The sequence below is a fragment of the Capra hircus genome, chromosome 23 (assembly GCF_001704415.2).
Source record: "Capra hircus breed San Clemente chromosome 23, ASM170441v1, whole genome shotgun sequence".
Classification (NCBI taxonomy): Eukaryota; Metazoa; Chordata; class Mammalia; order Artiodactyla; family Bovidae; genus Capra; species Capra hircus.
Genome location: NC_030830.1, coordinates 10,914,441 through 10,937,645, shown reverse-complemented (window position 1 = coordinate 10,937,645; position 23,205 = coordinate 10,914,441). Strand labels below are relative to the sequence as shown.

The window sequence follows — 23,205 nt, the reverse complement described above, 5'->3', positions numbered from 1 at the left end:
GGGGGGGCGGGGTCTGTGCGCCGCGGGAGGGGCGGGCCCGGGGGCGGAGCTGAGTCGGGGGCGCGGGTCCCCAGCCGGTGCGGCCCCTGGGGCAGCGCCAGAGTCAGCGGCCGGCGGGCGGACAGCGCACGAGGTAGGGGCCGCTGGGCGCGGAGGAGGGTGCGGTGACCAACGGGCACTTTGCGAGTGTGAGTGTGTGATCGGAATCGGGAACGGGGCACCCCACGGTGTGCGCACCGCCTGGCAATCCGCGCCCTGAAATGGACTCAAGGAGCGCAGTGTTCTGAGTCCCTGATTAAAGTGACCTCCAAATCACTGTCGGGCATGGTTGATTTTAAGAAAAGAGAAATACTTGCCAGAATAACGAGTGATGCGCTGGGGGCGGGGAAGTGGGAGAAATGGAGTGTTGTAAATATCCTGTCTTGCTCCATGGTAAATGCATAGGTGTATGCATATGTAATAAGAAATCACTGAGCCACACTCTAAAAATTTGTGCCCTTGAGTTTAAAATCTTCAATTTTAAATTTACTTCAGTTTTCTAAATTCTACAATTTACCAAAATTTTTAAAATAAATTTACTGAATTTTACTAATTTTAATTTAGGAAAATTTAACTTCAATTTACTAAATCTTCAGTTTGCTAAAAATTTTAAAATAAATTTAAAGCAGAAACATGGTTTTATCGAAAAGGTGAGGAGGAAACCAGACTTGGGAGAAGACCCAAGGAGATTTGTGCACATCTGCTATTTCTGCGTATGGGTAAGAATGATTATGAAATTAGCCTGTCCTGGTTCTTATAATTTTGCACTTTTATCTTGTTATAGAAGGAAATTTTTTCTTTCTCCAGAAAGGGATGTGGGCAAGTTAAGTACATGTTGAGAAGCTATGAGAACGGCTAAGAAATGACTAAATTATATTCATGATACCAAGTCTTTGTGAGAGGGGTATGTGTGTTAAGTTGCTTCAGTCGTATCTGACTCTTTGCGACCCAGTGGACTGTAGCTCACCAGGCTCCTCTGTCCATGGGATTCTCCAGGCAGGAATACTGGAGTGGATCACCATTTCCTTCTCCAGGGGATCCTCCTGACCCAGGGATTGAGCCCAGGTCTCTTAGGTCTTCTGCACTGGCAGGCAGGCTCTTTACCACTAGCGCCAGCTGGGAGGAGAGGTGGTTGTTGTTAGTCACTCAGTGGAGTCGGAGCTGAACTATTCCAGGCTGCCCTTGTGTTTAGTTGCTCAGTCATGTCCAACTCCTGCAACCCCACAGACTGGAGCCTGCCAAGCTTCTCTGTCCATGGGATTCTCCAGGCAGGAAGACTCAAGTGGGTGGCCATTTCCTTCTCCGGAGGATCTTCCTGACCCAGGGATGGAACCGTGGTCTCCTGCATTGCAGGCAGATTCAAAGAGAATATTGCTTGTGTCAGTCAGATTCTTTACCGACTGAGCTAGAAGGGCCCAATAGGTTGGCCTTGTTCCATGATAAAATGCTTCCCTTTTAGAGAACTGTTTTAATCAGGCTCAAGTTCAGGTGTCAAAATTTGTGGCTGAAAATGGAAATGGGAAAACTACAACTCGCTTTTCTGTACACAATATAGTCAGATACTCCTCTCACCTCTCAGAAGACTCAAGGATCACCTCCTGACATGTCAGGGCCTTTGAAAAAGCCATTTGTTAACAAATGTTGGCTGGAAAGTGATGTGTTCTTAATTCCAAGGGAGGTGCCTTCTCCGTTTAATCCTAAGCACACTGAAGCCCAATTTATCATAAAGGGAACTTTTTCTTGAATAACTTCTTATCCGTGATGTTTGCTGTTCTCACAGATGAATCATTAAATTAACTCCACTAAGATTAGCCTGCTAGTGTAATCCAAACCAAATTAGTTTCACTAATGATTCAAAGGGTACGTTAGAACTATTGTGTTGTATTGTCCTTATGTAACAAATTTCATATTGAAAAGACAGACATTTTCCACATACCTTCAGGTAGATTTGCAGTTATGTTCACATGTCTTTTTTCCTTAGTTCTCTTTGTAAAGGAAAAAAAATAAGGAACAAAGAGTATTGCTCATCATCCAGTTACACTAAGGGTTAAATTGCAACCCCCTGCAGAGAGTGATATTTATTTGCCAAGTGTTTCAGGACTTCAGGAAGGAAAATAAGAGTGAGGCATTATGTGTTTTGGATCAATGGCCCCTAGATAGCATGCTTCAGGGAGAATTATACAGTGGTCCCAGATTCCTGCAACTTTTTGTACACAGAAATCACTAAAATCATTAACTTGAAGTATCTGTTCTTTGTGATTAGCAGTAATCTTTTAGCAAGATGTGTGCTAGACTACGGGCTTCCCCAGTAGCTCAGCGGTAAAGAATCTGCCTGCAACGCAGGAGCCACAGGAGACGCATGTTCAATCTCTGAGTGGGGAAGATCCCAGACTTCCCCACTGAAGGACTGAAGGAGGGCATGGCAACCCTCTCCAGTATTCTGGAGAATCCCCCTGGATAGAGGAGCCTGGCGGGCTACTGTCTATAGGGTCACAAAGAGTCAGGCACGACTGAAGTGACTTAGCATGCATACGCACGCTAGGCTACATATTTTTCCTAGTTAAAAAAAAAAAAAAAGATCTTATGTATACAGAACATACATATTAGGAGCATTTTCCCGGAGCTATGCTCTGAAAGACTGTGCCCCTGAAAGACTCTCTCCTAGGCTATTGTCCTCAGTGAGGTCCCCAAATAAAATTGAAACTCATAACTCTTAGGTTGTGTGTTTTTCTTTAGATCAACACCTTTGTATGCATTTTCCATTCAAAAAAAAAAAGGTTTAAGAAAATTATTTGAAAATGCAGACTTGTGGGATAGAGGTAGGATACTGAATCCATGCATCTGCTTTTATTCCTTCTTGAAACTCCACCAAAACAACAACAGGATTTTTAAAGGCATAAAGGAAGGACAAAAGAGAAGAATTTCTAAATCAAGAAAGCAGATGGACAAGTGGTGAAGGATTTTGCAGACTGAAGAAGGCTAAATTCTAAACCAGCAATGGGGAAGCCAATGAGCAATCTTACTTGTAGTGTAGAATTCCCCAGTGCTCCCAAGTTAGCAGCACCAGGTATCTCTGGGAAATGGAAGGGTCTGGTCTAAATTAAGGCAATTGTTTGAAATTCTGATTCCTGAAAAGCTAAGTTCCTGATCCCTTCCCCAACTTCCTGCTCCTCTCGGCATCAGCAGACGTTTGGGGCTTTATTCCCTGGAGAGGGTGCAGTCTTTGGACTGGGAAGATACAGTTCACAGCTGGGGATGGGAGTACCATACTGAAGGTACAGAAATTAACTGAACACAAGCAAATGAATGCTGGCACCTTCTTCCGTTTTTATCCTTTTCTCATGGGCGGAGGAGCCTGGTAGGCTGCAGCCCGTGGGGTCTCAAAGAGTCGGACACGACTGAGCGACTTCACTTTCACTTTTCACTTTCATGCATTGGAGAAGGAAATGGCAACCCATTCCAGTGTTATTGCCTGGAGAATCCCCAGGGACGGGGGAGCCTGGTGGGCTGCCGTCTATAGGGTCGCACAGAGTCAGACACAACTGAAGCGACTTAGCAGCAGCAGCAGTAGCATGTGAGTATAGAATCATGGTCCCAAGGACTCAAGCTTTCAACAGGAATTAGAAGGTCCATTTATGGAAAGTCTTAAGTCCAAAAAAATAAAGATCATGACATCTAAGTTTCCAAATGATATCTGCTCACATCATTCTACAGTAAAGCTTAGAGTCAGTAAGCTCCATCCACAAACTTAACCTTATAATCAGCTTTTACTCTTAAATGTGAGTAGGTAATGGGGCTTCCCTGGCTGCTCAGTGGTAAAGAATCCACCTGCCAAGCCGGAGATGCCAGCTCAATCCCTGGGTCAAGAAGATCCCCTGGAGAAGGAAACAGCAACCCACTCCAGTATTCTTGTCTGGAAAATTAAATGGACAGAGAAGCCTGGCAGGCTACATACAGTCCATAGGGTCACAAAATCAGACATGACTGAGTGACTAAGCAATTGCTAGGCATTTAAGGGCAATCACTAGTTTGGAAGACAAGACAAAGCCAACAGAAAAAGTGACTCAGTAACAAACCATGCAGGTAAATAAAAGAAAATATTATAGCCTTTCTGTACATAAAATAAAATGAAAAGAGAGCATCAGAAACAACAACAAAAAGGAGCTCTTAAGAAGTAAAGACTTCAAAGCAGGAAAGAAAAACTAAGTAGAAAAATAAAAATAAGGTGATCTCTCAAAACACAGGGCAAACGGTGAAGAGCTGGAATATAGAAAAAATGTGAGCGATTTACAGTATTGGGTCAGAAGATTTTATTGCTGTTGTTGTTTAGTCTCTCAGTTGTGTCTTACTCTTTTGGGACCTCACGGATTGTAGCCCGCGAGGCTCCTCTGTCCATGGGATTTCCCAGGCAAGAATACTAGAATGTACTGTCATTATTTCCTTCTCCAGGGGATCTTCCCAATCCAGGGATCGAACCTGTGTTTGCTGCACTCTAGGCAGATTCTTCACCTCTTGAGCCATTTGGGAAGTTCTACAACCACATAAAAGGGGTCTGAGAAATAGAAACAGAAAAAAAAAGGGGGAGGGATCAAAATCATCTGAATAATTCAAGACTTCTTCCAGAATTGCAAAATATGAACTTCCTGATTAAAAGAACTACACCAAACAGATGTAAGTGGACCCAGAGTAAGGCACAGAATTATGAAATTGCACAAACTAAGGGACAAAGAAAAGCTTTGAGAGAGAGAAAAATATTGGCCACATCGAAAAACCATCAGAATCCGAATGTCTTTGAATTTAAGCATTAACTCTGCAAGCTAGATGATAAGGGAATGATTTCTTCAGAATTGTGAGTGAAAATGTTTTCCACCTGAGAATTCTTATGCAGCAAAACTACACATCAAGGATGGGGAATGCTCAGTGGCCCAGTCACGTCCGACTCTTGGCAACCCCATGGATTGTAGTCCTCCACGCCCCTCTGTCCATGGGATTTTCTAGCCAAGAATACTAGAGTGGGTTGCCAGTGGGTAGGGAATAGTATGAAGATATTTTATATATGCAAAGTTGCAGAAGAAACCCTTTCCTCCCATACGCCCTTTCTCAGAAAGCTGCTGAAGGTTATACTTTACCAATATAAGGGTGATAACAAAGAAAAGTGGGGGATAGCCAATTAAGGAAACAGGGGATCTAGCACAAGATAAAAAAGAAAGTTTCAGGATGATGATCAGGAAGGACCCCAGAAGGCCAGCTATGTACCAGGAGAAGAGAGCATCCACGTATGAAGGCTCTTCTCTAAGATGACGTTGATAGGATATCTGATAACTGCAGAGACTGACAGTGTACTGATAGGAGATTGGGAGAACTTAGTGCTGAGTTAGTAATAAGTACATAGAAATTTTATAAATGAAAAAGCCAGACAGTTATTAACTATAGATTTAAAAGGTTGTACAGAAAAGGAAAAGTAATCATAGAATTCTACATGGCTTAGCTGAGAATAGTATTTATCTAGTCATTGTAATATATACTTGAAATATTTAATCACAAATATGCTATGTGTGTATGGATGCAATAGGAAAAATGAGAAGGTGATGTGTGTGTGTGTGTTTGTGTGTGTGTGTGTGTTGGCAAGTTGAAAGAGGGCTAAATGCTGATATTTTCTAGATGCTTCCTAGAAGTGAAAAATTAAGATACAAAATAAGCATGATATTTGAGTCATATTTTGAGATATATGTCAAGATTCAGCTAAAAGAACTAAAGATGGTTGCCTCTCAGAAATGGGGACCTGCTTTCATAACTGTTGAGCTCTGAATTGTGTACAACATAACATTGGTTAAAAACAATAAGTAAACAGTAAAAGAAGTTTTCAAAATTAAAGAATGAGATGTTAAAGGGACTTCCCTAGTGGCTCAGTGGTAAAGAATCCGCCTGCCAATGCAAAAGAATGAGATGTTAGGAAAAGTTCTCAGCTAACAAAAGTTATACTGCCTGTTTATTTTTTTTATCCTCTCTCTCTTTTTAAAAAAGTTAAACTCTTTTACTCTAAGATGTAATTCAATTTATTTAAAGATCTTTCCTAATATGGATTATGAGGTATGCCTAAACCATCAGACTCACTGAAAAGTAACTTTCATGTGGCTTTTCCTTGAATATTGAAATATTTTTTTAAAGCTACATGGCTGAAAATATTAGGGTTTTATTTCATTTATCATAGAATTGAAATGCCCTTAAATGACAGCATTACAGACATTTTTCATTTTTAGGCACTGGGGACATTTGTTTGTGAGCCAGAGCCATCTACAAAACCATGGCTGATACAAGAGCAGTACTTGACAGTGAAGAGTACCCAGACACTGAGGTTCAGAAAGACCGGGTGCTGACTCTGGAAGAATGGCAAGAAAAGTGGGTGAATCGCAACACTGGATTTCATCAAGAACAAGGACATCAGTAAGAAATGTTTATATTAAATGTGGGTGTATAACAGAAATGCCCCATCAGAAACTGACTTTGGAAATAGAAATAATAATATAGGTACACATTACTTGACTGATTTTTAAGATGCACAGGTTTAGTTTTTCACATTTGAGCATCTCTGAAGTCAGAATGAGTCTGTGGCATGTCATGGTGTAATTGGCAGTGATATTTCTTCCCGTGGAGTATAAATCATGGTGCGACCTACAGTTGATGGCATCTTCAATTTTTGAAATATGTCTTTCTTTAATCCCCTGTAACATCTATTCATTGGTCATGTGTGTTTATACATACCCAGATGCTCAAGCTATGTTAATGCTGCTATCTCTTTATACTGAAAAGTAGTGGTGGTGTGACTTCGCTTTCCAATAGCATATGTCCAAATGTTAAAGTACTGTCTACATGGTGGAAGAAGAGAAGTTGAGAGAAATTAATGTGAGCTACATGCTGAGCAATGTAATGGTAGTCGAAGCCAGCTTTGAAGCAGCAGCAATAGACAATGGCCCATTGCTGAGTAAAGTGGTCGTGACAGATGTTCCTTCGTCCAGGCAGCCACCCTGACTGCCCAGGGGACACTGTTACTATTATCACGTTTGCACACTGAGTAATAGTTGGGGTATCTCCCAGAATCATTGTATGAGTTCTCTCTGTCGTGTAGCTGGCTTTAGAACATGCACACAGGTGGTGGTGGTGGTGGTGGTGGGTGGTCCGACTCTTTTACGACCCCATGGACTATGTAGCCGGTGTAGCCAGGCTCCTCTGTCCATGGGATTCTCCAGGCGAGAATCCTGGAGTAGGCTGCTATTCCTTCCCTATCACATAGGTATACATTTTTAAAACATAGCAACTAACGAAAAATAAAATTTTGTTTTTAATTACTAACCAGGAAAATCCCAGGTTTGGGTCAGGTTAACCCCTCACTAGTTACATGACTGAGCAAGCTGCTTAATCTTCCTGTTTCTTCATATGTAAACTGGCAATTTTAATAACCGAGGTTCTCTACTGAGTAAAAGTTGTTGGGAAATATTGCGTGAGATAATTCATGAAAAGTACTTAGTGTTATATGATTGTAGTCCTTTCCTCTGTGCCTTGGGCTAATAAAAACAATTTTTTTTTTCTTCCCAGGCTATTAAAGAAGTATCTGGATACTTTTCTTAAAGGCGAGAAAGCACTGAGGGTATTTTTTCCCCTTTGTGGAAAAGCAGTTGAAATGAAATGGTATGAGCAGATAAGCATGAACATCCTCTCTTGTCTTGATGATAGATACTATGGGTGAATATTTAACAGGATGTGACTTTAAAAAGTTCCTTTCTCAGGAAATGTACAGGGATTCTATATTTAGTAGACTATTACTGATGGCTTCATAGAGGTAATACTCTCAAACAGTGAAGACACTGCCGAAACAGAGGGATGAACTTGTGTTTCTGTATTGAGTTACGAAAAAGGATTAGTTTAGAACCATTGAGATGGGAGAGGGAAAAATGGAACCAGTCTTCCTTCTTAAATCTCCTTCACCTTTGTGCCTGGTTTAGTTTTTGTAGGTGTTTTAGGAATGTGGCTAAGTTAATTTTAGATATTTTAAATAGAGGTGGACAGAAAAATGAATTACTGCTTTTTGGCAAGAATGTGTGTAGTCCACAGTTCAACTCAACCCTCCCCTCCCTCAACCAGCACGTAGGAGTTTTTGTTTTCATGAATCATTGCTAATAAAACCAGTGATAGAGAAAGTGTTTCTTGTGAGTAATTCTCTGTGAAAAGAATTCACTTGAATTAACAAGCCACCCTCACTATGGGTTACCCTAAAGTCACAAACCTGACAATTATTTCCTATACAGAATTTGTTGTGATGATTGATGTACAGATGCTATCTTATGTGCCAAGATGTACTATTCATTTATAAGCATGAATGCTGAGAACTTTGATCATCAAGCAGGAAAGAAAAATAAAATACATGAAAGCAATTAGTAAGTGAAAAATACAGTAACTTAAAAATGCTCTGTTCCCTATGTAAACATAGGTGGCCAAACCACAGAATCTCTATGCATTGGGAGTGGATTTCTGAGTGGGGACAGTGACATTTTTGCAGCCTGCCACCGCTCCCGCAACTTGTAGCTGAGAGCTTTTGCGAGTGGCTGCTGTGGCTTAGAGTCTGCTGCTGCTGCTGCTGCTGCTAAGTCGCTTCAGTTGTATCCAACTCTGCGCGACCCCAGAGACGGCAGCCTACCAGGCTCCCGCGTCCCTGGGATTCTCCAGCCAAGAACACTGGAGTGGGTTGCCATTTCCTTTTCCAATGCATGAAAGTGAAAAGTGAAAGTGAAGTCCCTCAGTCGTGTCCGACTCTTAGCAACCCCATGGACCGCAGCCTACCAGGCTCCTCCATCTAGGTGGCCACAAAATTGAGAACATTACATCCTAACTGACTCACTGAATCAGACAAGAGAATTACTTTCGAAACTACCTGCAAGAAAAACATTAACTCTGTGAACAGAGTATCTTATTGTCGTAAGTGTTAACAACCTAGTTCTAGCAGAAGCTTGGAGGCAAAATTAGAAAACAGTGTAAGGAAACAGCCGATTAAATGTGATTGCTGAAGGTTCCTTTAGACTTCAGGGTCTAAAGTCATTTGTAATAGGAATTCCAGAACTAAGCTACTGTAACTGTATGGGTTTTCTAGGTGGGTCAGTGGTAAAGAATCTGCCTGCCAATGCAGGAGACATAAAAGAGGAGGGTTCGATCCCTGGATGGGGAAGAAACCCTGGAGTAAGAAACGGCAACCCGCTCCAGGTTACCTAGAATGTTCCATGGACAGAGGAGCCTGGCGGGCTACAGTCCATGGGGCTGCAGAGAGTTGAACATGACTATTATTGTATAAAAGTTGTTATGTTAGAGGATTTTTCACTTATGTAATAAATTTGTGTATTAAAGGTCTGTACAGGTATCCAGTGTGAATAGATAAACTATTAGCTGAAACTCGAAAACATCAACGTAAAGTGTTTAGGACATTTTCTTAGTTTTGGGGTTTTCTTAGGGCAGTGCATTACAGTATAATCCAGTCTGCGTGAATCTACCGTAGGCTATGCTTCATTTTTCCACATGTAAAAATTTGTACTTTTTGACTTCCTTCACCCATTTCACCCATCACTCACCCCCAGGCTCTGGCAACTACCAGTCTGGCCTCTGTATCTATAAGCTTGTTTTTGTTAGATTCCACATGTAAGCGAGATTATATGCTATTCTTCACTGATTCATTTCACTTAGCATAATACCCTCAGAGCCCATCCATGTTGTCATAAATGTCAAGAGTTCAATTATTTATGACTGAATAATATTCCAATGGGACAGTATAGTTTTTTTAATGTGTACCCCAACTCCCATCCCCATAAACTTCATGATTTTATTGCATGATTTTGCATGGTGCAGTGGTTTTTAAGAAGGCATGTATTGCATTATAGCATAAATGAGTTATGTGTTTATTTAATGTGGCATAAAAATCAATATTGTACCTGGGTAATTGTGCCACTAGTGTTGTTTTCTCTGAAGTCTAAGATCCCAAGACTGAATTCTGTAACCATAAAGCTAATCAGGAAAATACTAGCTATTTGCATATGGTAGTGAAACAAATTTCTGGACAGAGTTTAGTGTAAATAAGTGGAAATTTTAACATTTTTAACAGAGATGGATGTACTCCAGTACTATATCTATCAGCCCCATGTGGCTATTTAAACTAAATCACACAAGCCACGTCTCAAGGGCCCTCAGCTATGTGGTTAGTGGCTGCTGGATTGAACAACACAAGTAGAGATTCTCCTCTCATCACTGACAGTGTTAATGGACAGAGCTGATTTCGAGAAATGGAAAAGCATATCAAATTCATAGGATGCTGTTAAATCAAAAACTCTTCCAATCCAGTCCATTTGTAGTAAATCAACATTTTAAGGTATAATTTTCCAAGCTTTTAAAATTTCCCCAAGGTCCTATAAACCCTTTTCTCAGAACTCCACATAGCATAGGGTTTGAGAATATATAAATTGTATTGCATAGAATATACAGAGAATATAAAAATCTGCTTGCTATGGATCTACACGTTCTGTGAAACCCTGTGAGTCTGAATTCATACAAATCTCTTAAAATTAAGGAAAATATATGCTCATTGGTGTATACCCTTTTACTTAGTATCGTACTCAAAAGAAAACTTTAAGTGTAATTATATGATTTTATGCAGGTTTGCAGACCGAGGACACAGTGTAGTAGGCGTGGAAATCAGCGAACTTGGGATACAGGAATTTTTTATGGAGCAGAATCTTTCTTACTCAGAAGAACCAATTATGGAAATTCCTGGAGCCAAAATATTCAAGGTGTGTTTTGGTTTTGGCAAATATTATTTCCATACCCCCCCAAAAAGGTTTTTCTCAGCATGAGTAAGTGAAGGCACTGTACACATCAGATGACCCCTCTTAATCTTCAGATTTACCAGGACTTTGTATAGCATAAGGAACATAAAAAGATAGACCATAGCTAGATGTGAACAAATAGACATGAAAAGCCAAGATCAAAGCTTATTTGTCATATTTTTGGTTTGGGTTTGTTGGCTTTTTAATTTATCAACAAATGTTTCTGAGAACCTGTCAAGCGCCGCACCCTGCGTAAGACATCGAAGAGATGAAAGCACGGTCCCTGCTCTAAAGAATCGCTTAGCTTAGGAGAAAAGAGAAGCATAGGAGATTGTTTGTCATACAGGGAGCTCAGTGAAACGACTTGGGGTATTAAGCAAACCGAGAGGGAAGTTTCCTAATCCAGCCTAAGGGGAGCTTCCTGAAGTGTGATGACAGTTAGGACTGGGACAGGCAGGGCGTCAGGTCAGCCAGCTCAGATGCCCTGTGAAGCTGGTACCTCATTCTGCACCACAGGGTTTTAAGTAGGAACGTGACAGCCAGGTTTTCTTTTGCAACCAGCTACAGTGGCTCAGATGGTAAAGCATCTGCCTGCAATGTGGGAGACCCAGGTTCAATCCCTGGGTGGGGAAGATCCCCTGGAGAAGGAAATGGCAACCCACTCTAGTACCCTTGCCAGGAAAATCCAATGGACAGAGGAGCCTGGTAGGATGCAGTCCCTGGGGTCGCAAAGAGTCGGACTGAGCAACTTCACTTTCACTTTCACCCTTGTAGCCTCAAGGGAAGTAAGTTTGAAGGGCGGTAGCCCCCTGGCAGAGAGACCAAATAGGAGGTTGTGAGCAGTGGTCCAGGAAAGAACTTGAAGGGCTGCACTAGAAGAGCGATGGGGTGCTTAGAGGAACAGATGGCTTAAAGCTATGTTTAGGGTGTCACACTGGGAAGGCTTTGGTGATTAACTGAATGGGAATCCAGAGAGTGATGAGGTTACATTTCCAGCTCAGATGACTGGTTGGATGGCAAAGAATAAAGGAGAAACAAGTTGAACAGCAGAGAAGATGAGCGTTGTTCTGGAGATGATTAGTTGAAACGATGTGTGGTATGATAAGGAGGTACTGGCAACTGTCTCCAAAGCGTTGGGGGAGCGTCTGGGCTGGAAATGATAGATTTGAGAGTTGTCTTTTGCCTGTGACCAGAATGATCCAGTGAAACTGCTGCACTAGCTTGGAATAATAATGTGGAAATAAACAGAATCTACCCGAATGAGAACAAGTAGAGACTGTTTGTTCAGCGGGAGTCAGCCAATTGCATCTGGCAGAGGCTCAAAGCCTGGCAGTGGGGTGGGAAAGCTTCCTGGTGAAAGATGTGAAGGCTTCAGGTGCGATCAGCTAACTTGGAGCAGCACCCCGGTGACTGCTTTGGGAAGCGTGTTTGAGTTGGAAGAGAGAGGGAGGAAGGGTGGTGTTGTAAATCAGGGAGGATGGCGGTCAATTGACCACCGTCCTGCAGGGTTGTGGTTTGACTTCCCAGGCTGCTTGCTGCAGAAGCCATGGGTCCGAGTTCTCTTATCAGACATGAGTTGTTGGTACGTGCAGTCTGGCCACTGTGTGTTTGTACATTCAGTCTCTCGCAAAGTACTCGCTTCTAAAGATTGAAATTAATCCCTCAGGTCAGTAGGAAGCTTGAGAGTACTTTATTTTACAGCTTCCTCCCAGGTCATTCTTAGATCATCTAAGAATCCCAGTTGCCTCGGTCCAGAGAAGCTAGTCCTCCTGGGGGCCATGGTTCTCAGCCCCAGTTGCTGCTGCTGCTGCTGCTGTCACTTCAGTTGTGGCTGACTCTGTGTGACCCCATAGACGGCAGCCCATCAGGCTCCCCCGTCCCTGGGATTCTCCAGGCAAGAATAATGGTGTGGGTTGCCATTTTCTTCTCCAATGCATGGAAGTGAAAAGTGAAAGTGAAGTTGCTCAGTCACGTCTGACTCTTAGCGACCCCATGGACTGCAGCCCACCAGGCTCCTCCGTCCATGGGATTTTCCAGGCAAGAATACTGGAGTGGGGCACCATTGCCTTCTCCGTCTCAGCCCCAGTGGCACCTTTCAAATTGTCTGTGGATCTTTTAAGATTCCCAGTGCTCAGGCTAATTAAGTCATAACCTCTAGAGGTGGGGCCTGGCACCAGGTCTGTGTAAACCTCCCCAGTGAGTCCCATCTGCAGCCCGAGTTGACATTCATGGGCTGTTCTCCTGACCTCTAGACCCCTCCTCCTTGTGTTTCCAGACAGGTCTGCAAAGACCTGCGCTTCTCTCATCGTAGCCTCTGTTGGCGCCTCATTTCAGAATAAAATCCAGTATTTTTAGGTCCTTCAGTACCTCTCCTACCCTGCCCCTCCCGTAACCCCAGGCTCCTCACCGCCCACCACCGTGACGTCAGCAGATGCATCTAGCCGGTTTGTCCGCGGCCGCCTTTTGTTCCTCCTTTCCCCGAGCGAGGGCAGTGAAGTGAGGCCCCGCTCTGTCTGCTCTGTTCCCACAGTTCTGGGCACACAACCAGAAGAGCACAGCCCATCGTGTACCGTGGTGGCTCTCTGTTCCCACGCCTCGCTGCCCCACCAGGCTGTCCTCACCGGGGTCAAGGCCTGTCTCAGATTTACTGCAGTCTCTAGAACCCGGGCTAATCCTGTCCGCTAGACGCTTGGGAAATAAATGCTCGTCGGCCAGTGAAAGAAAGAGAGAAACTGGGGAGTCAACAGAACTGCACTTTTAAAATGTCTGCCTGGTAACTGAGCAATCTGTGTGCTCGTCTTTAGGGAGTTAAAATGTCAAGACTCTGCTAAAGGAAACCTTGCTAAAATTTAACAAGTTCCAGAGGGAGTAAGTGCTAACTGATCTTCAGGGTTAACCAATATCTGATTTTCCTTTTTTTTTTTTTGAGTTGATCCCAAAGAATCCCATACTGGTTTTTAATTTTTCTAAGTGCCATTATTTTCAGTTAAAAAATATTTGCGAAAGTTGCAAGGTGCAGGAAGTGAGAGGGGAAAAAATCGAGAGGAACTCACCGAAATGATTGAAAATCACTGTTCAGATGGTGGCAGGCAGGTTTTTTTTCTTTATTATGTAAATTCTTTATAATGTGGTCCATATTTATTTTACAACTTAAAAAATAAACATTTAACAAATGATGTTGAAAGATGATTTGCCATGAAATTATGTCCTTTATGTTTAATTACATATTCTTTCTCTACTACCTATGCTTTGTTTTGTCCCCTTTTTCTTTTTTTTTCCTCTGACCATTCAGGTACCTCCTAATAAAATGGATTTTTTATTTTTTACTTTTTCATTGCAGAGTTCTTCAGGGAACATTTCATTGTATTGCTGCAACCTTTTTGATCTTCCCAGGTAGGACTGATGTCTTCCTCTCCACTTTTAAAAATCTGAGTGTTTGCTAGACAGTGATGAGGTAGGTTAAGAATCTTTTTATCACTTCCATCCAATTTGCAGTAGCATCCATGAAGCATTCATTTGAGTCTGTTCTGCAGCTGTTTTTACTAGAGCCTACATGTCTGCACACGTGATATCTTTGTCCTTGAGTAACTTCTGAGCTCTGGAAAAATTATTTTGATCCTAGGAAGGTAGGGAAAAGGAGGGGGAAGAAAATGTCTTCCACTTCACACCTGTGTCTGTAACAGAAATGCATTTCAGTCTCAGATGGACAGAGGGGAGATCTCTTCTGAGAGTTCCTGATACCTGTTCCAGGGGCTGAGAGCAGAGTTGTTGCAAACTGTCCCTTGTGCTTCCTTTGTGCTCCCAAGTCCAAGCTGCTGTCACCAGTGCCTAGAATTAGGCGGAAATGGACAGCTGCACACACACACATACACACACACACACACACGTGTACACACGTGTCAACACATCCCTAGAGATTCTGAGGGAAAGCATCTGTGAGATCCCAGTTCCTTAACTGCTGGTGAGGTTCCAGCACATACTGTGGGGAACCCTGTCTTGTTAAAGATTCGGTTTTTCTTACAGAATTTTTTTTTCTTTTTCTTTCTGGTAGAGCAAATATTGGCAAATTTGACCGGATTTGGGATAGAGGAGCCTTAGTCGCTGTTAATCCAAGTGATCGCAAACGGTTAGTGATTTGGTTTCTTTAATTATGTTATTTCCCCCTCTCCCCTTTTTAGCCTTAATTCAGTATCTCATACTTTTTCTGGTTTCTAGAAGATTCCTAGACTTTTACTAGTTTGGAATAGCTTGCTGTATTTGGAATTAGAAGACCTGTATCTAACAGTATCTTGGTCTAAAAAGTATAGGATTTGGCCACGGGGGCACAGGTGCAAGACTTGTGGCCCTGTCACTTCTAAGCGGTGTTACTCTCATCAGAACAGTCAGTTCCTCTAAGCCTCAGTTTACTCCTCTGTTAACCTGTAATATTTCTACTCATACCACCCTCCTCACTTCCACTGACCCTGCCAGCTAATAATATTTGTTGGCTTGTTGCCGTGTGCCAGACTCTGTTGAAATTCTTTATGTCTATCAACAAGTTCATCCACTAAGTAGCCCTGTGAGGTATTAGGCCATCATTATTCCCATTTTACAGATGAGGAAAGTAAGGTCAGAGAGGTTAAAAGTTATATGTCCACAGGGTAGCAAGCAAGTGCATGACAGAATTGAGATTCAGGGACTTTCCCGCTGGTCCAGGGATTAAGATTCCACAGTTCCACTGCAGGAGATCTGTGGTATAGGAACTAAGATCCCACACGCTTCACAGTGCAGCCAGAAGATAAAATAAAATAAATAAAAATAGTTAAAGCCACGCCCATGCCTCGGCCCCCTCATACGGTTGTTGTGGGTATGGAAAGAAATGACACGTGCAGAAAGTGCCGTGTCGACCCTAAATGACAGTTTAAATATTAGCCGTTACTGCATTAGGGCTTTTGATCTGGATATTTTGAGTGGCCTTTCATCTGTACCTGGTCTTATTAGAAAATTAAACTATGAGAAGCTGTACTGAGTGAAATGTGATCTTTCCTGTGTGCTTTCCAACCCAGATGTCATTCACAGACTCATGTGGGTGTAGCACATAAATATTGAATTATTTAGTTTTATGGAGGCAGACTCATAGCACATGGCAAAAAGTGAAATGAAATCTCAGATTTTAAATGTGAATTGTTTGACAAATTAGGCTTGTTGCCACACCTCATCTTTTTTTAATTAGATCATGCCACATCCTCTTAATATGTCTTTTTCCCTTTTCTTTCTGACATTGTGCCTCTCTTCTTCCTTCTCTGGGACCCTTCCCTACCTCACATGCTTGAAAGACAGTGTTCCCTGAAGGACCATCCTTAGTGGGACTGTTCCTGCCTCTCCCCGTCCGCCCTCCTTCAACGATTGCTTCAGCTCTCCTGTTACTGGAAACTTTCATTCCAGTGTTCAACAAATACACGTTAAGCTCCTACTGTGTCTAAAAACACACGATGTTGGGGAAATAACTGAACAAGCGCACGTTGGTATTGGCCCTCGTCGTTTCTGTATTTCCAGTTCTGTTCTTTTCTGAAAGCTGCTGTGGAAAAAACCCAAACAAACTTTTTGGCCAACCCCAAATAGATATAAAATGTTAACACACAGTAAGTGAAAGTGAAGTCACTCAGTCATGTCCGACTCTGCGACCCCATGGACTATAGCCTATCAGTCTCCTTCATCCATGGGATTCTCCAGGCTTCAAGAATACTGGGGTGGGTGGCCATTTCCTTCTTCTAACTCATAGTAAAAGCTTAATAAATATGTGTTGAGTCAATAATTGAGAACAAATTAGACTCAAAGCCAGGGAAATGCAGTTTCCCAGTAGCCACTATTGCCTCCTCTGTCCTAGAAATGAAGGCCTTCCAAGTGGCCCCTGAACCGTCTAACTCATGGTAAGAAAGAGTCATGAGGCTCCTCTGGAGCTCTTAGAGAATCTAGTTCCAGTTTGGCTGTGGACTCTATTTCTGGCGCCCTTCTTCTCTTTTCTCCCCTTTCAGCCATCTCTGTGTGTGTGAGAGTGTCTGTGGTCACAGCCCCAAGAACTCCTGAGAACACTGGCCTTTGTTTCTGGAATAACTGTTTATTTTGAGCCATTGGACAGATCCACGACTTTATCTTACATTTAAGATACTTAGTGCTTTATCCCAGTCCTGCCCTCAGTACTGGGTGTCTTCCTGCTGAGATTACATGTGGGTGAGAACTGCTGTGTTTTCTGCTGTGACTCTTAAGCCTTTTGTCTGACATCAATCATATCTCTCATTTTTCTGAATTTTTGGAAACGAGTTGAGAAAGTCTGCATTCCAAGAAGAAGGATGCTGGTGGGCCCCAGGACACCCTGCCGAACCCGTCTGACTCATCACTTAATGGGGACAGCAAGTTCTTTCTTCTTAAAAATGATAATGGAACGTTAAGACAAGAAGGTTTCTGCTCAGAAGTTTGCTTAGGGCTGGTTCTTTCACACGCGAGGAAGAGCGACCAGCTCAAACCAGCTCGAGGTTTAGGGGAGTTTATGTCATGGATGCCGAAGGAAGAAGTCACTGACTTCTTAATACATACTGTGCTTAATACAGGTGCTTGCAAATATATACCAGTGCCTTTCTGTGCACTTTCTATGTGTGAGCTCACTGAATCCTCACAACCGCCTGTGCGTTCACTGCTAGTCTCATCCCCATTTAACAGATGGGGAAACTTGAGGCACAAAGGGGCAAAGACTTCGTCAAGCTTACACAGCCAGTAGGTGGAGAGGTTGGACTTTGAGCCTGGGGACCTGGTGGAGCCTGACCTCCTAATCCTCACCCTGGACAGCCTTCCTGATTTCTCCCAGGGCTCCGGACAGGGCTGGCATCACAGCTGGACCCGGTGGAAACCCGTATGCCAAGTGCCAAAGTGCCTTACCCAGAGCTGTGCAGCCTGTTGGCCTCTGTCTGTCTCTCTCACGGCCACTCCCCTCCTTGTGTGCATGTCCTCTGTCCTCCTGCCTCAGCACTCGGCTTTCTCCACTGACACACTCCTGTTCACACGGATCTGACTCACAGCCCTTAGCCTTCTCAGCTCCAGCCACCGCCCGGCACAGCAACTTCAGTCTTTAGTTCAAAGACCACAGCAAACTACCAACTCTTCTTTTTTTTTTTTTCTTTTAAACTTTTTATTTTATTTTAGGGGCTTCCCTGGTGACTCAGTGGTAAAGAATCCACCTTTCGATGCAGGAGACACGGGTTGAGTCCCTGGGTCAGGAAGATCCCCTGGAAAAGGGAATGGCCAACCCACTCCAGTATTCTTGCCTGGAGAATTCCATGGACAGAGGAGCCTGGTGGGCTACAGTCCATGGTGTCGCAAAGAGTCGGACACAACTTATCCACTAATAACAGCAAACAATATTTTATATTGGAGTATAGCCCATTAACAATGTTACGATATTTTCAGGTGGATAGCAGAGGGACTCAGCCATACATATACATGTATCCATTCTTCCCCAAACTCCCCTCCCGTCCAGGCTGCCACATAACATTGAGCAGAATTCCCTGTGCTATACAGTAGGACCTTGTTGGCTATCCATTTTAAATACAGCATTGCGTCCATGTCCATCCCAAACTCCCTAACTATCCCTTCCTCCATCCTCCCCCTCTGCCCCTGGTAACGGTAAATTTATTCTCTTAAGACTGCGACTCTGTTTCTGTTTTGTAAATAAATTCGTTTGTATCGTTTCTTTTTAGATTCTGTAAATAAGGGATGTCATAGGGTATTTATCCTTCTCTGTCTGACTTACTTCACTCAGTATGACAATCTATAGGTCCATCTATGAGCAACTTCCCTTTGGATCTAACTCAGTTTCCCAGTGGAGTCATCTGATGGGTCAAATTCATCATTCTGTCTCCTGGTTGGTCTGCTGATGGGCCCTGTTAGCATCTGGTCCCCACTCCGAACCCATCAGACACGGCTGGGAAGTGGTACTGCCTGCTGCCCAGGACACCTGCTCCAAAGGACAGTTGCAGTAGCACTCAGGGATCATGCCATACTTGCAGAACTTTAATGTTCTTGAATTTTGACCTGTTTATCAGTCTTGCATGTGGGCGTGCTAAGTCACTTCAGTTGCATCTGACTCTTTGTGACCCTGTGGACTGTAGCCTACTGAGCTCCTCTGTCCATGGGATTGTCCAGGCAAGAAGACTGGAGTGAGTTGCCACGCCCTCCTCCAGAGGATCTTCCTGGCCCAGGGATCGAACCTGCATCTCTTATGTCTCCTGCACTTGGGAGATGGCTTCTTTACCAATAGCGCCACCTGGGAAGCCCATTTATGAGACCTCTCCTGCTAAAAAGAGGAAAGGGGTGGTTTTGTGCCTCTTATCTGAGCCCCTGGCGACCACCCCGTCACCCAGAATATTTGTTAGACTGCAGCATCCCCGGCCGCACAGCAAACCTACTGACTCAGTCTTGGGATGACTGACGCCCAGGCATCTTTTCTTCCCATAGCTGCCCAGGTCATCTCGATGCCAGCCTGGTCTGGGAATCACTGCCCTAGAACTGACAGTGCTTCGGGAAATACATGTTCAAAGCTGACCAGCCTCCGGGGTCCAAGTCACTCTGGAAGGAGCCTCTCCTCCACTTTATTTGACGTCTTCTGGTCTGAGGGGCTCCTTCCTGAACCCGACTTCCTTTTTTTTTTTTTTTTCCGGTCTATTCCCCAAGGCATTTGGATCTTAGTTCCTCTATCAGGGATTGATCCCACGACCCCTGCTTTAGAAGTGCAGAGTTTTAACCACTTGACCTCCAGGGAAGTCCCAAGAGCTCCTTTTGATTCCCATCTTCTCTATCTCCCAGCTTAGCTGGGTAACATCATTTGCTGAGCCCATTTCTGGCTGTTTAGAATAAGACTCGACTTCATGTGATTTTTTCGGAGAATTAAACTCAGTAACAGATGAAAGGAAAGCTGGGCTTCCCTCCCTGCGTCTGGTCTTCCACAGGCCTTGACTTTGTAAAGAAATGTAATGTGTGCCTTTTTGTATTCTTTTCAGCTACTCGGATGTAATGTTGTCCCTGACGAGACCTGGGTTTCAGTACCTCTTGTCTGTTCTTTCTTACGATCCAACTAAACATGCAGGTAAAGTTTCCTTTTTGTTCTTTTTCCAGTTGCCTTGTTTTCTTGATTTCTGTGACGGGATAGCATTATTTTCTCCTACTTTATCTCATGGGAGGCGTCCTGCTTATATACATGGAGTCTGTGTCAGCCATGATGGGGGGGTGGGATGCGTTGGGCTGATGCCAACAAATACAAATACATCTTCATAGGAAATAGGGTGAGAAGCGCACGTGGGAAGGTAGGAGGTGGGCAGGAAAATCTCTGAACTATTCCTGCTTTTTAATTGCTGGAATTTTATAATTTATTGCATGTTAAAAATGTTCTCGTTCGGTCACTGAGTTGTGTTCGACTCTCTGTGACCCCATGGACTATAGCACATGTTAAAAATAACTATATATTTTTTGAATGTGTAATAGGGATGTTTTCTTCTGGATTCATTTAAATGTGTTTGAACATTAACACTTGACCTTTTAAGTCATGGCTTTTCAGGAAGAAGTGAAAACCAAGTGCATATACTTTGAATTTGTAAACATTCCCGTTTTGATTTTTAATGGAGCTTTTTAAAAAGTGCCTTGTTTTCTACATATTAATGTTAGTGGGGTTTTTTTTTTCTGTTTGAAGAAGTCAGATCTTGAAAACTCATTAAAAGATGAGACCTAGTGGCTATAATTAAGTCTGAGAACAGTCAGATGGAAATAAAAACTAAGGGCGACAGATGTCAGCCCTGCAAATGTGATTTGGCAACTTACTGACCAGAGAGATGTTAATACATCTTTCGTTTGTGTGTTGTGTGTGTGCTCAGTTGTGTCTGCTCTTCGCGACCCCATGGACTATATGGCCCACCTGGTTCCTCTGTCCATGGGATCTACCAGGCAAGAATACTGGAGCAGTTTTCTGTTTCCTCCTCCAGCGGATCTTCCTGGCCCAGGGATGGAACCTGTGTCTTTTATGTCCCCTGCACTGCTGGCAGGTTCTTTACCACTCTGCCTCCAGAATGTTATTGACTGAGCCATTTCAAAATTCACATACATCACAAATCGCCAGCCACAGGTGTTAGTTTCAGCAAAAATCCCCCAGTCAATAATGTGTTAAATTCCCTTCCTGAGCAGTAGGCCTAAGGAAGGGCCTGTGGGAAGAAGACAGAGCAAGCTCTGTCTGGGGCGGAGGCTCAGAATACCTTCTAGAATGGGGAAGAAGCTGTTTCCTTTAAAGTGCCCGCAGCAAAATGGGCAGAGTGTGTGGAATGAGGGACTGTGCATGGTCGAAAATCTATACTCTGGAAGCAGCAAGTCCCAGGGGCATTTGTTCATGAACTCCACTCTCACATCCCTTTTCCCAAGTCCCGTGGCTGACTCAGCGTCTCATGGAAGCTGGAGGTGCGCGTCTGCCGTTCCCAGTGGTTAGCTGGTCTTTGGTATAAGATGTGCAAAATAAGAAGCAGAAAAGGTGTCCCATCCTCACCTGTTTGGATAACCAAGTTGTATGTGGAATGAATATCCCTAGGTCATTGGGAATAAGCTGAGAAGTGGGCCCTGAAGGTTTGTTTCTCTTTAGAATTAGATCTGTAGAGCTTACTCTTCACCATGCTTCTTTTTTACTCAGGTCCACCGTTTTACGTTACAGATGGGGAGGTTAAAAAATTGTTTGGTAAGTTACAGATATGTGCTATAACTTTTTAAGTAAAGTCAACTGTTTTGAGCTGTTAGCAAACCATTAATATCTAAAGTACTTTAAAGTCCAAAGCCATTTTATTGGAGACTATTTTAATCCCCCCAAAAGGGACCCATCTCTGTAATATGCCTTTTTAGCTAAATGGTACGTTTATGTTAAAGACATCTCAATTCTTCTAGAGAGATTGTATATTTATTTTAACTCTTAGGAGTTAAAAAAATTATAATAACCTTCAGAGTTGAGAAAATGTACTCAGTATTTCCCCCTTTTCATTAAAAAGAAAGGAAAAATCTTCAGTACACACAGTTTTTAAAAATCACTTGATATGTTTTTGAAGAATTGATTGTATTCGTGATAAAATTTTAACTTGCCACTTTCTTTTTGTTTCAGGTTCAGTATGCAATATTCAATGTCTAGAGAAGGCTGATGTGTTTGAAGAACGACATAAAAGTTGGGGAATCGACCAGATTATTGAAAGGTTATATCTATTTACAGAAAAGTAAATGAGACCTAAATAGAAACAAATAATACCAAAATGTTTTTGAACAATTGAAAATTGTGCTAATGCTTGAAAATGGGTGACTTTTGGGGGAAAAAATTGTTCGCAAATCATACCACAGATCTTTGCTAAAAAATGCTTATGACTTTTTAGAAAAAGCACATATTTTAGAAAGGAGTGTATGACTGGGAATAAACGATTATACTTGTATGTCTTACAGATTGTAAGAATTTTTTACAATCAGCATGTATTACTTATATAATTAAAAAAGAAAAAAGAAATGCAATGTATGTAACAAATATAATAGAGAAAATGGTATCTTTTTGAAGTTTAGAAGCATTGAAGAGATGTAACTTTTAATAGGGTTCAAGGTAAAAGCTAACCATCTAAGACATTATAATAAAACATTAATTTTTACTATAAACCGTCAAATTGTACTAAATCCTAGCATTCCTTTTCACATTTTTCTTCTTATATAATTTTATATGTGACAGAATGAAGAAAAAAAATTTTAAACTAATGAAATTGACCACTCTGTATGGAACAAAATATTTTTTTCCCAAACTGTAAAAATAAATTATTTTTAGAAGTTGTTTTCCTGTGTTGGGCAGGTTTCTCTTAATTTCATCTTGTTTAAATGATGAAGTCTTCAGAAGTGAAGGTGTACTTAGGGCTGGGTTCGTGTCTGTTCATTATGAAATTTTAGATTCAAAACTTTTCATTTTTCACTAACAGTCACATTTTGTTAAATCAGACATTCCTCTTTTACTGCACCACCTAATACCTAAACGATTTAGCTTGTTTAGCTCATTTTAGTAGGCTGGGATGCATTATTAAAATTATTTACTGGTGTGTGTGTGAAAATTTGAGACGCGTTGACATTTCCAGATTCTCATTTCCAGCCATATAGCTCCAGCTCATTTTTCTGTGGGTGCTCAAAATGTTCAAGCCTCTACCACTTACCCCTTACCACTTACCCCTCACCGCCGATCCCTCACCACTGGAGCCGAGCACGTGGTGGGGCACAAGTTTATGAAATTAGA

General features: G+C 42.5%; 1 protein-coding gene across 6 annotated transcripts; it reads left to right on the top strand.

Annotated features, from left to right (window-relative positions):
* On the top strand, window positions 31-22,755 carry TPMT (thiopurine S-methyltransferase). Of its 6 annotated transcripts, none has more exons than XM_018039232.1 (10): window positions 61-133; window positions 666-758; window positions 6,300-6,483; window positions 7,633-7,725; window positions 10,730-10,862; window positions 14,239-14,291; window positions 14,950-15,024; window positions 19,928-20,013; window positions 21,595-21,639; window positions 22,054-22,754. In XM_018039232.1, the coding sequence occupies exons 3-10, from the start codon at window positions 6,344-6,346 to the stop codon at window positions 22,164-22,166; spliced, it is 738 nt and encodes a 245-aa protein (XP_017894721.1). In that variant the 5' UTR covers window positions 61-133; window positions 666-758; window positions 6,300-6,343; the 3' UTR covers window positions 22,167-22,754. The 6 variants fall into 6 exon arrangements, with proteins under 6 accessions (XP_017894718.1, XP_017894719.1, XP_017894721.1 ...); XM_018039231.1 differs by having other exon boundaries at window positions 6,283-6,483; XM_018039233.1 differs by having other exon boundaries at window positions 78-133; window positions 690-758.